At 41.2% G+C, this 16,442-nt stretch overlaps 1 protein-coding gene across 2 annotated transcripts; it reads right to left on the reverse strand.

The window, feature by feature from the left end:
* Window positions 1-2,521: 2,521 nt before the first annotated feature.
* ak7b (adenylate kinase 7b) lies at window positions 2,522-16,223 on the reverse strand. 2 transcript variants are annotated; one of them, XM_071471222.1, is made up of 18 exons: window positions 16,043-16,217; window positions 15,693-15,869; window positions 15,465-15,573; window positions 14,219-14,313; window positions 12,696-12,806; window positions 12,524-12,607; window positions 10,593-10,681; window positions 10,317-10,407; window positions 10,154-10,231; window positions 7,547-7,696; window positions 7,253-7,381; window positions 7,042-7,144; window positions 4,859-4,987; window positions 4,701-4,757; window positions 4,249-4,446; window positions 3,467-3,687; window positions 2,694-2,852; window positions 2,522-2,600 (listed from the first exon to the last, which is right to left on the reverse strand). In XM_071471222.1, the coding sequence occupies exons 1-18, from the start codon at window positions 16,133-16,135 to the stop codon at window positions 2,562-2,564; spliced, it is 2,112 nt and encodes a 703-aa protein (XP_071327323.1). In that variant the 5' UTR covers window positions 16,136-16,217; the 3' UTR covers window positions 2,522-2,561. The 2 variants fall into 2 exon arrangements, with proteins under 2 accessions (XP_071327323.1, XP_071327324.1); XM_071471223.1 differs by lacking the exons at window positions 2,522-2,600; window positions 2,694-2,852 and having other exon boundaries at window positions 3,549-3,687; window positions 4,175-4,446; window positions 16,043-16,223.
* Window positions 16,224-16,442: the final 219 nt, after the last annotated feature.

Here is a 16,442-nt window from a genome sequence, read left to right on the forward strand (position 1 = left end):
ATACACCCATAAAGTTCTTTTACCCTTTTTTATAGTTATTTTTTAGAATGTACTGTCATCTTGTGTACCTATTACCGAGTTGGGGCAGGGTTTAAAAACTTTGTCTCCACAGGGTGGAACAATAGCTGAGCACAGCAGCAATAACCTCTGTACAGTGTTGCACAGACTCATGACTCAGCATCAAACATGCTTCATCTGGGTGATAAAGTTGACCGTGCACTCATCACTGATTCAACAGGTTTTATGAGTGGACAAATGCATTCACCTGAACATTTCTCAAATGTTCCCCGATGATTCTTCCTTTCACAGCTGCAGTGTTAAGGTGTTGTCGCACATCACCAGCATATAATGCATTCACGGTCTTATTGTTGTTCACACCACACTGCGTCTACACTTGTGGTGTAGTTGGACTTGGGATTCAGACCAAAGAAGTTTTTTTTTTGTGATTGACAGTGTGATGCCGATGTTTCAGTATGACACCGAGTGTGCAGTGGCCTCAGTCGAGCCCACAACTGTAATGTGGCATTTATTGTTATGGTCTGAGCTACCTGACATCTCCAGTGTTAATCTATAAAAGCACCTTCCACAAAGAAAATACACTCCTTTACATCTCCACAGACATTTTTTAATCCTACCCTCTTGCCCTCTTTGTGCTTGCAGACCCCAGTGAGACAGTCATGGGCTAGCTGTAGTTTGCCAGGATCTGCAGCATGTTGGAACACCCACTGTAGCTACAAAAAGATGGCAGAAGAAAATATCCCTAGAGTCTGCAAGAATGGAGTGGAAGAGGACCTGTTGCCTGACTATGAGCAATAAGAGTGAATTGTCACAGCTAGAGCTGCAACAGCAGACCACAAACTGCAGGTATGTGCTCATGGTTGGAGGTTTTGCTGTCCCTCGCAGTTATAATGTCTGAATCTCAACAGTGGAGGAACTGGAAAGAAGCGTTACAGGCTGCATCAAGAAGCAGCTCGGAGTTCCACGTTGCCTTACCACCACAGGCCCCTACGGAGATGGTGTCTCTCTGTTAAAGTGTGCAAAGACAAGATTCCTGAAGACACTTAATGAATTCCAAGATTTAGTGATGAGCAACAATATGTGTGGAGGCAGCAGAGAGAAGTAGCCAGTGGGTTTGGATGAAGAGGCAAGACCACTGCAGGGCTCCAAAGTAGCAGGCCAGTACACTTGTTTCTGGGACACATAGGCCACCCCTGAGCCCTCAAGAGGCAGTGGGCTCATCAACGAAAGGTCAAGGAGGAAAAACTGCAAACCAACATGCACAGTAAATGTATATCAAAAATAAATTAATAATAATAATAATAATAATGAAATAATATACAAATAATAGACATTTCTCTTCATTGTTAGACACATATTTTCTTATAGATTTATGTATTAATATTAAATTATGAAAAACACATTTTTTCCCATGACTACTTGACTTTTTCAATAAATGTGACTCAGATGAGTGTTGATTATATCTCACCTATTGCTTTAAGATATTTTGAAAAAAAAGGTTCTTGTATGTAAAGGACAGAAATTGTACAGTAGCTATTGCATTAAAGAGAAAGTGAGAGGATTTATCCACCAATGTTATAAAAACTTCATTTAAACAAGTCCAGGTGAACCTGGTGTGAGTCAACATTGGTCAGTCAGTCACTCAGTCAGTATGTTAATGAAATAATTCTCCCATGTGGCACAACTTAATACTTTGATACTCAAACTATATTCAATAAATGAAATAAATAAATAAGACTGTTCACTAAGATGGATATCTTTCAAACTACATGAGACTATCACATGAGAGTATGAGAATATCTTATCATCACATTTACTTAAATCTGTATTTCATCTTCAGGAAACTCTTCATGTTCTGCTTGTACCTAGGACTCACAGATGGTACAGTCAAATTGCAGCAGCTTGCGTCACAATGTTTCCCAAATAAACTCAACTAATTTCCCCATGTGGTGATTAAGTATGTACAATGAAATAATTTGGTGTTCTGTTGCAACCAATTATGTACACTTTGGAGTCGCGAGTGGCAACATGAGAGAGACACAAATTAGCTGCCATTTGTAACATTTATCCTTCCTGGAAATCGGAAGCCAAATCAAAGCAATTATGACCCGAGCGTGTCTACTTTGGAGTTTACCAAGTTCATTACGCAAATTAACTTCCTAATTAGCTTTTGGCTTCATGCACACTTTCATCCTCTTTTTTTAGGGTGCTTTTAAATAATGGCTGGCACACAAGGGCTCAAACGAAGCTGTGTGTGTGTAAATACAACAGGGGCAGGGGATTTGGCCACTTACAAATCAGACCTAATCAAAATCCCAGCATGAACTGAGGGACACTTGGCATGTGATGGCTGAAATACTGTGACAAGTCTAAAAGACTGCAGGAGGTTTCCTCTAAAAGAAATGCTGCGTTTAAGCGACAGTCTCCAATATCATAAAGAGCACAGGAAAATTAGGAGGAGAAAAAAGTATTTTATTTAAGGTTTTTTTTTGTTCTGTATTTGCATCATGTGTGGGAGGAACCACAAGAAATGACCTCTACCTTCAGTAGTTAAAGGGGTTGTTCTTAAACAAGTACTCTGCCTGAAACGAGAAAAGTCAGAAGATACAATCACATCAAAATCTAACGAAGTATAATTCTTAGAATTAGGTGAGAGCTGGTGGTGAGTGTCATACCAGGAAGTCGACGGGGTCCCGTGGTCGTGCTCTGCAGCATTCAATCAAACCCTGGGTGAGAGTGGGCATGACGTGCTCCACCAGGTAGTTCCTCATTGGGACTGACTGGGCCTCCAGCAGCTCCTCCTCCTGCTGCCTCACCTCCTCCAGATGCTTAGTCTGACACACACAAAATACATCAAACACCATAAAATACAAATATATCAAATATTGACTGTGGGTGTTATTTTCATAGCATTCTCTCTCACATCTCATAACATAGTGCTCACCAGTTCAACAGAGATCTGGGAACACAGATGGCTAAAAAGAGGACATACAGGCCAATCAGACATGACACAGTCATCTAAACCAAAAGTAAACACACCGGGTAACCTTAGTAGTACTTCCTTTGATTTACGTGCTCCAACAGCAGCAAAACTTTAGTTAACTTTTATCAAAGCAGGAACATCACACTAATGCATAGTTGGTGCTGTACACCAAGATATTCATCAGAATCAAGAAAACTTAAAAGATCCCTGCAGGGAAGTTGCTTTGTCACAACTGCTCAGTTGAAAAAGGAAGTAAATACATAATAAAGTGAAAACTACTGTAAAATACTAAGAACAATAAATACACAGTCGGTGAATAGGAAAAATGCACAAAGTTTAAAAAAAAAAAGTGCAAAATAGAAACAAAAAAGATTATTTAGGCAAATGAGTTTGACATTTACTTTACAAAGCACCAAAGCATACCCTTGTCTATATCCAAACCCCAGCTGTCCTCTCAGCACCTACCCACTCCTCCCAGCGTGCAGCCCTGTGTCTGGCCTCCTCCACCTCCCTCTGCTCCTCTTGTGCCCTCTCCAGGGCCTCCCTCCTCAGTTTCTCTTCAGTCTTCCTCCTCTCCTCCTCCTCCACCTCCTGGCTGCTGGGGCCATAGTTCCTGGGTTTGCCCACAGTGTCGTAGATCTTCTGCATCAGCAGCAAGGAGTCAGGTTCGTCACTGCTGGTGATCTCTGTAGAGGACGACAAGGAACACAGCAAGATGAAAGTAGCAAGGATCGGCTGAACCCATGGCAGGAATGAAACCTTAGATATCAGAGAGGGCTGACATGTATAACAAAAATGAATTCTATTTATGTCCCATTGGTCTTCAAGGTGTCAAAAAAAGTGTGCCATCATTAGTGGCAAAGGAACTGAATATTAGGAGTTTATTTATTACTTTAATTACTAATTATGTATAAGTTTATTTATGTAGACAAAGTACTTCAGAGTAAAACAGAGAAAAAATAAAAATGCTAAAACCAAGGTGTTGGTGGAGGAGGAAGTTTCACCTGACAGTGGTACTACAGGGTAGGCAGTGGGGTAGGAGTCATTTTCAAGGTTTCCATGAAAATTAATATGTACACTACAGCGGCACCAACTGTAGTGTAGAGAGCAGTTAACACTCTTGAACCACCCACTATGGTGTGGTTTTGAATTTGTTAAAGCTGTGACTCACACCTCAGCTCAACCAAAAAGCCTCTCTCTACATCAGCCACACACAGGATGCACTGCAGCCATGCCTCCTGGATTACCCAGGCACAGAGGGCTCATGTCGCGCTCATCAAAGTAGTTGACGACAGTTTCATCCTCCATGTTGTTTTCTCTGTATCTGGCCAGGCGTCGCAGGAAGTGCTCGTGCTCATAGTTGTGCTCCTGCACCAGCCTCTCGGGCAGGTTCATCACCCGGTCCTTCAGAAAGGCGTCTGACGCATCCAGGCACAACACAAACTCTGAGACACACACAAGGCAACTATTACTACTGCTACAACGATGGTCACTCAGACTTTTTAATACTTCTATGCATGTTACCATAGTTAGTGAAAACTTGCTCTCTGTTACTGGAATGTTTCTATCCTATACATCTGAGTACTAAGACTAGATCTGGGTCTAAGCGTGCTTAAATCTCACTGATGTGGGGCAACATTCAACAGCACCTCCCCCTATGTAAATTAAGAGCATTGTGATGACAGTGCACTGCAGACACCTGGCATAATCTTCTTGCTATATGAAGATGTTCCATCTTCGGATTCATCTTCTTCAGCTGAAAAAGAAAGAAAATATAGAGATGTGAATGCATGCACAGTATGTATCCTCTGCTGATTCTGACACTAGTGCAGTAGAGGCTTTGAGTTGGTGTCTCACCACCGAAGAGCTCTTTAGCTTGTTCATATGTCTTAGGAAGGCCGTCAAGAACAAAACCCTGGTTTCTGCACGGGTTAGACGTCAGCTTGTCCTTCACCACCCTCACCAACAGCTGGTCATCCAAAAGACCTAATGGACAGAAGAGCTGATGTAACAGTGTCATCTTAAAGGGACATCCCAATGATTAAGTGTCGCACTTCCAACAAGTCTCGCAATTTGTGAAAGATAGATTAAAAATAGAATGATGAACATCAAATCTTGACCTTTAGTCCAGAGATGTGCTGAACGATATGAAAAAAAATCATATTGAAATTTTGACAGAAATTGTGATTGTGATATGAGACACGATTATAGTGGGAATTGCCAATTTCTGCACTTCATTTAAAAAAAAAAAAAATATAAAAATTATGATAATGCGATTTTTAGAGGTAGAGGTAACAGTAGTCGACTAGGCGTATTTCAAATTCCATAGACCCACTTTGTAACATGGACTTTCTGTTATATATTTAAAGTAAACCCATTGCAAGACAACCCTGAGGACATCACTATGACATCAACAGGTACAAGAAGCTGTAATACAACTATTGTCTCAGACTCATGAACTTAAAGTGCAGTTTTTTTAGCTTTCATCTCATGGTTCTCATGGTTCTGACTGGGTACAATCCCAGCAGTCAGGGAGTAGATGGGAACATTGACAGAGCAATGAGCTGGGCTGTGTCTTCAGTAGATTCAACATGGAAGCTCCTATTTACCACTTTGATCAACAACTAACAGCAACAACAACACCTCCAACCCACTGACCATCTCTGCTGACCAGGTAAAGAGGGTGCTGAGTAGCCTGCAGGTCCCAACAGCATCAACCCAAGGGTGCTCGAGCCACCCCCCCCCAACCCCTTACTGGATGTCTTAAGCAAACAGGAGGGTGGTGGACATTTTTGTGGACTGGTGTGAGCTGAGCCACCTGCAGCTCAAGATTAGCAAAATGAAGGAGCTGGTGGTGGACTTCAGAGGATCCAGGACTCCTGCTACTCCTCTTTCCATCAGGGGAGAGATGAGATGTACAGGTGTTAAAATACCTGGGTGTCCACTTGGACAGCAAACTGGAGTGCACCAGGAGCTCTGCAGCTCTTGGGCCAGAGTTGGCTCTTTTACCTGTGGAGGCTCTGGTCCTTTAATGTCTGTGGTACCACCCTGTGGATGTTTTATGAGTCTGTGGTGGATGGTGCCAGTTTCTGCCCTGTGGCCTGCTTGGGCAGAAGCTTGAGGGTAGCCAGCACCAACACACTCAACAAAGTGACTCAGAAGTGCGGCTCAGTCCTGAGGGTGGAGGTCGGCCCTCTGCATGTCTGCACATCTCTATGAGTACTCTGCTGTTAAACTACTGTTAATTTACTTTTGACCCACATTACACTTTACTACACACATTACTGTGATAGACTGGCGTCCTCTCCAGGGTGTGCCCTGCCCTTGCCCAACGTCAGCTGGGATTGGTTCCAGCACCCTGCAAACCTGTACGGATAAGTGGTATAGATAATGGATGGATGGATGGATGACTATTAATTTATTGCTAAATTACTGTTAATCTACTTTTGCCCATACTGTGTTCTACCTCTCACATAACTTTTTACTTTTTGCACATCTGAATTTGTACATTTTTCTTTACACTTAGTGTGCATTTATTATCATTATCACTGACTGACTGAACAATTGTGACAGAGCAATTTCCCTGCAGGCATCAATAAAGCTTTACTGATTCTGATTCAAAGATCACCTTTCAACTGAGACAGAACCCAGGACACCATCCATATATAACCAGCTGCTATCACATTTTACACCTAGGTCACCTGATCCAGATCCATTCAATAGTTGACCTTTCCTAACATAAATTATGTAGATTTTTTTTGTTTTTCCTTAAACACTTTTTAATCTTAGGATATCAGCAATATACAGACAAATGGACAATAATTTTATTATTAAGTCATATAAGATCAACCATGAAATCACTAGTCACCATCATCATTTTTCAGCCCCCTGTGACAACACACCTATTTACGAATTATCCAAGTCTTCAAATATTTTGTGTCGAGTAACAGTATGGAATATTGAGATTGATTGGAGATTCAAAGTGACACCTGAGATGAGTTTGACTAAACCTGGAGACCTCATTACTTAAAGGTCCATACCTCCGTTCTGCTCCATGCTCTCCTTCAGTCTGTAGAGCTGCTCCTGAGCCTGGGCTGAAACCTCATTCTCTGCATCTGGATCAACTTTCTTCACAGTGTCTTCCTACATATGGAGATGGAAATAGTTTGTAAGGGCAGTTCAAATATCTGCAGCTGCATTATCAATACAATAACAATGGACCACATGGATACGTGTAATGTGAGAGCTCACTAGTCGTCTGATGGTTTCAGAGATGGTCTCCTTCAGTGTGATGTGATGGAGCTTGTAGTGTTCACAGATCTGTTTTGATACTGTACTTTTTCCCACTGCAGGAGGACCAAGGACACACAGACGGATGGGCTGGAGAGAACACACTGCATGGATTACACTAGTACAACTTAATGATAACTAAGACAACTGTCAATATGATACAGTTTTATAATATATGGAGAAGTAGCAATATTAATATTCCTCTATGTATTCTTTGGACAGAGGCATGTTTGTGCCTTTTGCTTTAGTACCTACCAGCAGTCCTCTGGTACGCCGGTACTCCTCCACCACCAGCTCTATGTTATCCACCAAACCAGATTCACACAACCAGTTGATAGAGAACAGCTCCTTGAGGTAGACACCCTCCATGCGAAGGTTGACCAGCATGGAATCAATTTCCATTGTCTATTAAAAAGATGTATGTCAACAAATCTTAAAGATTTGTTAGTTTTAAATATACCTTCACCTCAACCTCATTTCATACAGAGTTATGCTGTGTTACATGTTAAATATTAATTATAGTTGCTTTAATTGTTCTCATCATGAAGCTAGAACACACTTACTTGCTTTTTACTGTGACATGAGAAGATGTCCATGTGTAAAGTATTGAGTCAGGACAAGGTTAACCTAGCTTAGCATAAGCAGCTAGCTGAGGTCTGTCCATATATCAAAAATATGTCCTCTAAAGGTCATTGATGAGCACACTGTATCACTTTTACCCAAACATAAATGTGCTCATGTTAAATAGAAGGGAAAAAAATGTCACTCCCTGATGAAGAATAGAGCCAGAGCTACAGTGCATCCGGAAAGTATTCACAGCGCTTTTCCACATTTTGTTATGTTACAGCCTTATTTCAAAAATGGATTAAATTCATTTTTTACCTTTAAAAAAAAACAACAACAACCCTACACACAATACCCCATAATGACAAAGTGAAAAAAGTTTGCTTGAAACTTTTGCAAATTTATTGAAAATAAAAAACAAAAATATAACATGTACAAAGTATTCACAGTCTTTGCTCAATACTTTGTTGAAGCACCTTTGGCAGCAATTACAGCCTCAAGTCTTTGAGTATGATGCTACAAGCTTGACACACCTATTTTTTGGCAGTTTCTCCCATTCTTATTTCCAGAACCTCTCAAGCTCCATCAGGTTGGCTGGGGAGCGTCAGTGCACAGCCATTTTCAGATCTGTCCAGAGATGTTCAATCGGGTTCAAGTCTGGGTTCTGGCTGGGCCAATCAAGGACATTCACAGAGTTGTCCCAAAGCCACTCCTTTGTTATCTTGGCTGTGTGCTTAGGGTCATTGTCCTGTTGGAAGATGAACCTTCACCCCAGTCCGAGGTCCAGAGCGCTCTGGAGAAGGTTATCATCAAGGATGTCTCTGTACATTGCTGCATACATCTTTCCCTCAAGCCTGACTAGTCTCCCAGTTCCTGCTGTTGAAAAATATCCCCACAGCCTGATGCTGCCACCACCATGCTTCACTGTAGGGATGGTACTGGCCAGGTGATGAGCAGTGCCTGGTTTCCTCAGGCCAAAGAGTTCAATCTTTGTTTCATCAGACCTGAGAATTTTGTTTCTCATGGTCTGAGAGTCCTTCAGGTGCCTTTTGGCGAACTCCAGGCGGACGGTCATGTGCCTTTTACTGAGGAGTGGCTTCTGTCTGGCCGCTCTACCATACAGGCCTGATTGGTGGAGTGCTGCAGAAATGGTTGTCCTTCTGGAAGGTTCTCCTCTCTCCACAGAGCAACACTGGAGCACTGTCAGAGTGACCATCGGGTTCTTGGTCACCTCCCTGACTAAGGCCCTTCTGCCCCGATCACTCAGATTGGCTGGGGGGGCAGCTCTTGGAAGAGTCCTGGTGGTTCCAAACTTCTTCCATTTACAGATGATGGAGGCCACTGTGCTCATTGGGACCTTCAATGCTGCAGGAATTTTTCTGTACCCTTCCCCAGATCTGTGCCTCGATACAATCCTGTCTCAGAGGTCTACAGACAATTCCTTGGACTTCGTGGCTTGGTTTGTGCTCTGTCAACTATGGGACCTTATATAGACAGGTGTGTGCCTTCTCAAATCATGTCCAATCAACTGAATTTACCACAGGTGGACTCCAGTCAAGTTGTAGAAACATCTGAAGGATGATCAGTGGAAACAGGATGCACCTGAGCTCAATTTTGAGAGTCATGGCAAAGGTTGTGAATACTTATGTACATGTGATGTACATGTGTATATTTGCAAAAATTTCAAGCAAACTTTTTTCACTTTGTCATTATGGGGTATTGTGTGTAGAATTTTGAGGTAAAAAATGAATTTAATCCATTTTGGAATAAGGCTGGTAACATAACAAAATGTGGAAAAAGTGAAGCGCTGTGAAAACTTTCCGGATGCACTGTATATGTGTTCTATAGGCTCGCTCTGAACACAGCATGTCTGAACCTCAGGCTTTTCAGAGCTGACTTTGTGCAGAAGCCACAGATTGTGTGGTTTTACTTGACAGAAGCAAATAACCTTTTCTGAGAGTTTCACCTCTTTCACTGTTCTCTACAATTTTGAATCAGTTACTGCTTTGTGAATTTCCCATCTATCTATCTATCTATCTATCTTGTCGACAGTGGGTGGAGCCAGGTTAGCCATTTCCCCCTGCTCCAGGTCTTTATGTTAAACTAAGGTAACCACATGCTGACTCCAGCTCTGTAATGAACACACAGACATGAGACTGATATCAATCTTCTCATCTCGCCCTTGGAAAGAAAGTTAACAAGTATATCTCTAACAATGTTGAACAAATTTTTAAAGCTCTTTCAGGAGACAGTTTCCATGTCCAGTTCGTCAGCAATACTGAGGCACGACTAACATACACTCAAGTCCTGTGTGAGAAAGGCCTCTTCAAATGGCTTTTTCTTGATCTTCCCTGGTCCAAGCACAGAGGCAACTGTCTGGTGGAGAAAGAGATGTCTCTGAGTGACTGGGATATGTTTCTATTCTGTGACAGAATATTTCTTGATCAGCTGAACCACACACCTTCACAATGTTCACTATGGTGTTGTTGGAATAGTCTACAGCCAGCAGGTAATATGGTTTGGGCTGATGTTCAATCACGTTCTGAATCACACTGAATTCACACAAAGAAGTCACACTGTTAATAAACATATTAGTTGTTGCAAATTCCTCTGTCTCCAAATAAGTCAGTGCAGGTGCAGAGCAGGAGTCTGTGCAAGCTATAACCTCACTTCAATAAATGTTCAAAGAAACTATTAATAAACATGTATTGTTTATGTGTGTGTGCGTGCGTCATACCTTGCCAGGTCATTGATGTGGATCGTGGGAACGATATTGTTGCCATCTCCAAAAACAGGTATTTCAGGTTCTGGTCCCAGCCACGATGTCTAATGATGCAAATTATTTCCATTAGTTAACCACATGAAGCACTTTAACATGTTCAGTTTGTGATGAGTCTAAGGATGGTGATATTGGTCCATCCAACGCTTTGTCCACCTGTCTCCACAGATACTTTCCAGGTTTCCATGATGTCTACTGTTGAAATTTATAATGATTCCTAATGGTTTTGGAGACCTTCAGATGTCGTATTAACTACTGTAAAAATTTTCATTTGAACAAAACTTTCCTTTTCCTTCCAGTAGGAAAAACAAAACGGGGAGGAGTAATCAATTAATCAAATACAAATCGCACAATTGACAAAGCTCTGTATTCCTTATACAATCTTTTTTCCTTTAGCATCTACGGATTGTGAGCATGGCCAAGATAGCCATGAATATGAAGATGAGGTTTATTTCTGGAAATAATATTCACAACATCAGAAGTTGAATGGAGAGTGTCTCCTGTCCTTCTTAACCTACAGGAGTTTCTGAAACCTCGAACAACTGGTTTTCCTTCTGAGCAGGAAATAAACTGTGAAGAAAAAAGTGAAAATAAGTTGAAAGCGTCTCCTGACATCGACCACATTTGAATTTCCAGTGTCACAGATGATGCTGCTTCCAGGAGGAGTGTGAGAGTATGTGAGTATGTCATGTCCACTGAGTTCTCTGAGTTACTTTACTCATCTTCTGTATATTTTTTCTTCACCCAGCAATCAGTGGAAACTGTTCATACTGCACTACAGAGCATTAAAGCGATTGGTTCCCTGACAGTGAACCATTCACCAGGACTGTAGCCTGCTGCGGGCTACAACTACAACAGACATGGAAAAGTTGCTATCGCAGCTACAGTATGTTTATGCTGCTTAAAGTCCGAGTATCTGAAGATGAGATCCAGCTCTATGAAAGATATAATGAATAAACACGTGGGAAATGTCTCTTGTATGAAAAGGCAAATGAGGATGTCTTTCATCTAAAGGAGGGTGTACACAGGCTGCTGCTGCTCAAGTTTTACTGACATCGCAGCTGCACAGACTAAATGAATTGCAGGCCTACACCAACCATGGAAATGATGGAAAAAAGCAGCAAGCTGACATTTATAAAAAAAAAATCTTTCATGTCGCTGTCAGAGGGAACGAGTAAGTTCCAGGGTTCATGTTGACAGTAAATCAAGTCAGTTTGCTGTATTGGTGCAGAACAGAGGACATGAACACTATAAAATAGAACATGAGATTGAAAGGTGAATGGGTCCAGTGTCAACAGTAATGTGGGCGCTGTACTGGTACACTGTGGTAGAGTGGGAGCTGATCTGGAATACAAAGCTTTCAAATTGCGAGTTGATCTACGTTCCATCCCTCAACTGTGATCCAAAATGAGTTTCCTCCATACGCTGGCTCGGCTCACCTTTGAATATAGGGTATCATTGTTTGATGTAGCTTGTCCACTAACCTCATGACACCTGTAACAATGGTAACTGTATAAAACAAAGATCTATAGCTTTTTTAAATGCTGAGAAGACATGAAAAATTAAAGATGCTTGACAAAAATGAAACCAAAATTTAAACTAACTAGTCTAAAATGCTTTTAGTTTTTGTTGACTAAAACTAATCACATGACACAAATTTGACTAAAACTAACCAACCATTTTCATCCAAAAAACTAAATCAAAACCAAGTGCTAAAATGAACACTGTACTTCACTCAATAAGACTAAGAATGTCTAAGAATTTCTGTTACTAGGAACAAATCTCAGACTTTTGGTTTCAGTGATAAAAACAGAGACATGTCCATATAGATAAAAAAGGAATCTTGTTGACGATCAAAGCAAAAATTGACATTAGTCTTTAAATCTCACCTTGAAAAAGAAGTGGAAGACCTGCTCTCCCATCCCGTACTGAAGTCCTGACGCCACCACATACGTCGAGAACATTTTTCTGTTCTACAAGCAACAACCATGTGACAGGATGATACGTCTCAATCATAAGTGTCCTGTGCAAAACGTAACAACTCAGGAATTTGAAACTCACAGTTTTGCCCATTTTGACCACCCTCTTCTCCAGGTCGATGTGTTGTTTGAAGTTGGGATGTGCTCTTCTTCTCCAGAAAATCTCATCAGTGAAAGGAAGCTCCAGATCATCCTGTTACACAACACGGAAAATCACAGGGATGCTACTAACAACAAAAATATTGTGGTTGATGGGTGAACAAACCTGTTACACTGTGTAAATCCACTTGTGTCATTTAAGACAATTGCATATAATGAATGACAGATACTAAAAAAGGCAATTACTTGTAGACTGTATTCCCCCATTTTAAGTTTCCTTGTCTGGCAACACTGACTCAAAGTAGATATAATGTGGCTCTTGGACAAGTCAAGAGAAAAAAGATTTAATGTTAAAGAGAAAACAGATTTGGTGCAAGTGTTCATCATTCTTAGTCATAAAACGTTAAGACTCTGCCACCAGGTGGCCTGGGGTCACCTGGAGGAGCAGATGGGTGCCAGAGAGCCAGAGGGGCTGCTGCTGCAGTGGTCATGGGTAAGAGGAACTGAGATTGCAGGGCAAATTGGTGCAGTCTCATCAATAATGCAGACATTGTACAGGACCTTTGCGGTGGAGCAGGCGCTGATCCAGAACCCAGAACCTTTGATTTGCAAGTTGATTGAGGTTCCAGTTCTCACCTGTGGTCATGAGTTTTGTGTTACGACCAAAAGAATGTGACCACTCAGCATCTTTTGGCTGCGGGGGCTGACCGCTTGTCCTTGTCTTTGTGTTTTATGTTGTATGTGTGGTCAGGTGTGCTCAGTAGGTGTGGCTGGATCATTGTTTATTGGGAACACCTTGGCCCAGTGTTCCCAGTTGGCAGAGAGAAAGGGGAAATTCTGCTCCTAGTGCTCCATGCTCCCCGTTCTTGTTTTTGGTTTTCTTCTTCCCCTTTCACCATCCAACACTTCACACAACATTGTATTACTCATGCACACACTCCTACACCACTGATTTACTGACTGCAGCACCTCATAACATTATTCACCAAAAAAATGAGATTTTGAGCCAAAATGAGTTTCCTCCATAAAGTAGCTTGGCTCACCTATATAGACAGGGTATCATCAATTGATGGATATCAACAATTTAACTTGTTTAAAAAACATATATCCTGCTTTTAATTCAAGACAAGACTAGGTTAAAACCTTGCATATTATTGGACCGTGTGATCAATGTGCAAAATTTGTCCTCAGTCTATTTGGGTACTTTGGCTGTTTGTCAGATGAAAAGTGTCACTGAAAGATGATATCATGAGATGGGCTTTTTTGTTGTATATTGAAGACATTACATTAGACATACATTATAGACCGCAGCCTACATGATATGACCTGATCTAATAGCACAATTTCAATCTACAGTGATACAACATAAATAAATGCATGAATGGACAATTACATTTAAGCCCTATGACCTGAATTAGAATATGTATTGAGGAACAAACATGTTTTTGTGTTACACAAAAACATAACAGGTTAGGTTAGCCAGAGGTACTCTGTGTGTCCACTTACAGGATCGACTGGCTTGCTGCACGCCCAGGTCATCACCGTGGAGAGGAGGATGAACATCTTTGGTCCAGAAAAATTTCCCATTTCATTGTGAAGAGCTAAATGTGCAACACACAAGAGTCATTACTTCATTAATTAATTATGGTATTATATTTAAATATTCCCTGCAAGTGCAGATGATCTCTCTGAAACAAATACTTCTGAAATGAAAATGAGGACATCTAGATATACGTACTTTATTGGGATGATTTCCATGTTTCTTAAAGGTAATTAACATGAATTCACACGGAAATGAAAGGCAACATGTTATATCCACAGATTTACAAATGCATCAGCTACAACACTATAGTGATAAATAGGAAGCAACAGTTCACAGCAGTTTAGGTGACTTTCTCAAAGTAGATACAGACGTGGCCGATGGAGTTGATGTTTTGATATTCATACAATGATGGACTGAGTATAAAAGACTAAAATTACCATGATATCATGAAACGTCTTTAATTGTTGAGGCCGTAACAATTCTGGGTCATAAATTGGATCACAGGCCAGAGGAAGGGAAGAAATCCTGCTGTAAAGGTTCATCAATGACATTAGTGGACATACTTACGGATCACATTATAACGTGAAAAGTTTATTGTCATAACAAGATATTTTTTCACAACATAATAATATATTTTCACGTCATTAAAACACAAATCATGTAAATGAGCCATATTCCTCAATTTATTCTCCACACACTGTTTCCTTCTTCAAACAATATGAATAGTATATTCCTGTAACAATAAACTTTTCATGTTATAACGTGATACTGACCCCTTTTTCTTTTTATGGCGTGGCAGCAATACACTTCCATACATACTGTGTCTGTGAGCAGCATTATGAGAAAATATTCATGTGATGTTTCTTGTAGATAAAAATAATCAGTCGTAAAGAGTCAATCTACAGGTGCTGATGACTTTGTAAAGGTGCAAGAATCTTTCTGCCTTTATAATTGAAGGCAAAATATGGACAAATCAACTACAAATGTAAAGGCTACCTTACAGTCAGGAAAACAAAAAGTGCCTTAATGAGTCATTACAGGGCAGATAATATTCATTTCTAGTTTAATATTAAACACTGGCATGACCTAACCCATGTTACATACTGTCCAATAGAACCAAAGCACTGTGAGTAGTGTTACGAAAACTTAATAGACAACGAACCACTTGTCAACCCGTCAACCACCCAGCAGAGACTGAGAGCTGCTTACCTGAAACAGCCCACAAGGCCTCCTCCACCTGATCACTGTGCTGGCTGATGTTGTAGATGACAACATCACAGCTCATCAGTTTTGGAAGGAGCTCGTCCCTGTCCAGTCGCTTTCATACAAACAAACAGAAGTCTGGTCTCAAACTCTGAGTTTAATTGACCCTAGAGAAGCTTGTTTATCCCCAGTACACCGCTTTTCTAGACAGCTTCTGCTGGATGAAGTACTTACCAAATACTCTTCCAGCACATATGGCGTTTCCTCGACAGATTTCTCTGAAACACTTCCAACCATCTGAAAGGCTGCTGCTCCGCTGTGGTTTGACATCATCCTCTCCTCCTCCTCCTCCTCAGTCTCCCTCTCTCCATCGGGATCAACAGGTGCTCCCACCGCACATTCAGACAAAACCTGCAGAGATGAACACGATAACTCCCTGCTGACCACAGCTGTCCACAAACTGTGTAGTAGCTCAATTCTCAGCTGTTGCACAACGGCTACAAACGCAGCAGCCTTTAACTGCTAACTCACATTAACATTGGATAACGGCTCAATTCTGACAACCCACATTGAAATATATTTACCTTTGCGATGTGTTTGGATGAGTATGAGTCTATACTGTTGATAAAAACTCGTTTGAGTGACTGCTTGACTTTCTTCATCCTCGGCTGCGCCATATTAGCTTGTCAGCTGGTAGCAAGCGTTGTTGGTGTCTCGTTGCCATAGAGACGCGCCCCGTCGCGCTGGAGGCGCACAGAGCGCGCGGCACGGCGTACGGACACATGGCGTTTCATAAAAAAAAAGTAAAATAAAATAAAACATCGACGCTGCGGATGTCGTCCAAACACGAAATCTCTAAGACGCTATTAGTTCAAATGGTGTTTATATAATTTAAAAATAACCTGCTCTTTTCGCAACTACTTGCGTGACGTCATGCCCAGCAGCACCTCCTTATTATTATTATTACTATCATCATCATCATTA

This window comes from Trachinotus anak, unplaced genomic scaffold (genome assembly GCF_046630095.1).
Source record: "Trachinotus anak isolate AG129_WGS33_773 ecotype Australia unplaced genomic scaffold, CSIRO_AGI_Tana_v1 ptg000033l, whole genome shotgun sequence".
Classification (NCBI taxonomy): Eukaryota; Metazoa; Chordata; class Actinopteri; order Carangiformes; family Carangidae; genus Trachinotus; species Trachinotus anak.

What these genes read in the sequence shown, in the direction of transcription:
- ak7b (XM_071471222.1), bottom strand. Translation starts at nt 16,135, where the DNA reads ATGGCGCAGCCGAGGATGAAGAAAGTCAAGCAGTCACTCAAACGAGTT. An exon ending in ATGTGCTGGAAGAGTATTTG is followed by an intron (nt 15,574 to 15,692) that starts GTAAGTACTTCA and finishes TTTGTATGAAAG; the next exon opens with CGACTGGACAGGGACGAGCT. An exon ending in TGGTCAAAATGGGCAAAACT is followed by an intron (nt 12,608 to 12,695) that starts GTGAGTTTCAAA and finishes TGTTGCTTGTAG; the next exon opens with AACAGAAAAATGTTCTCGAC.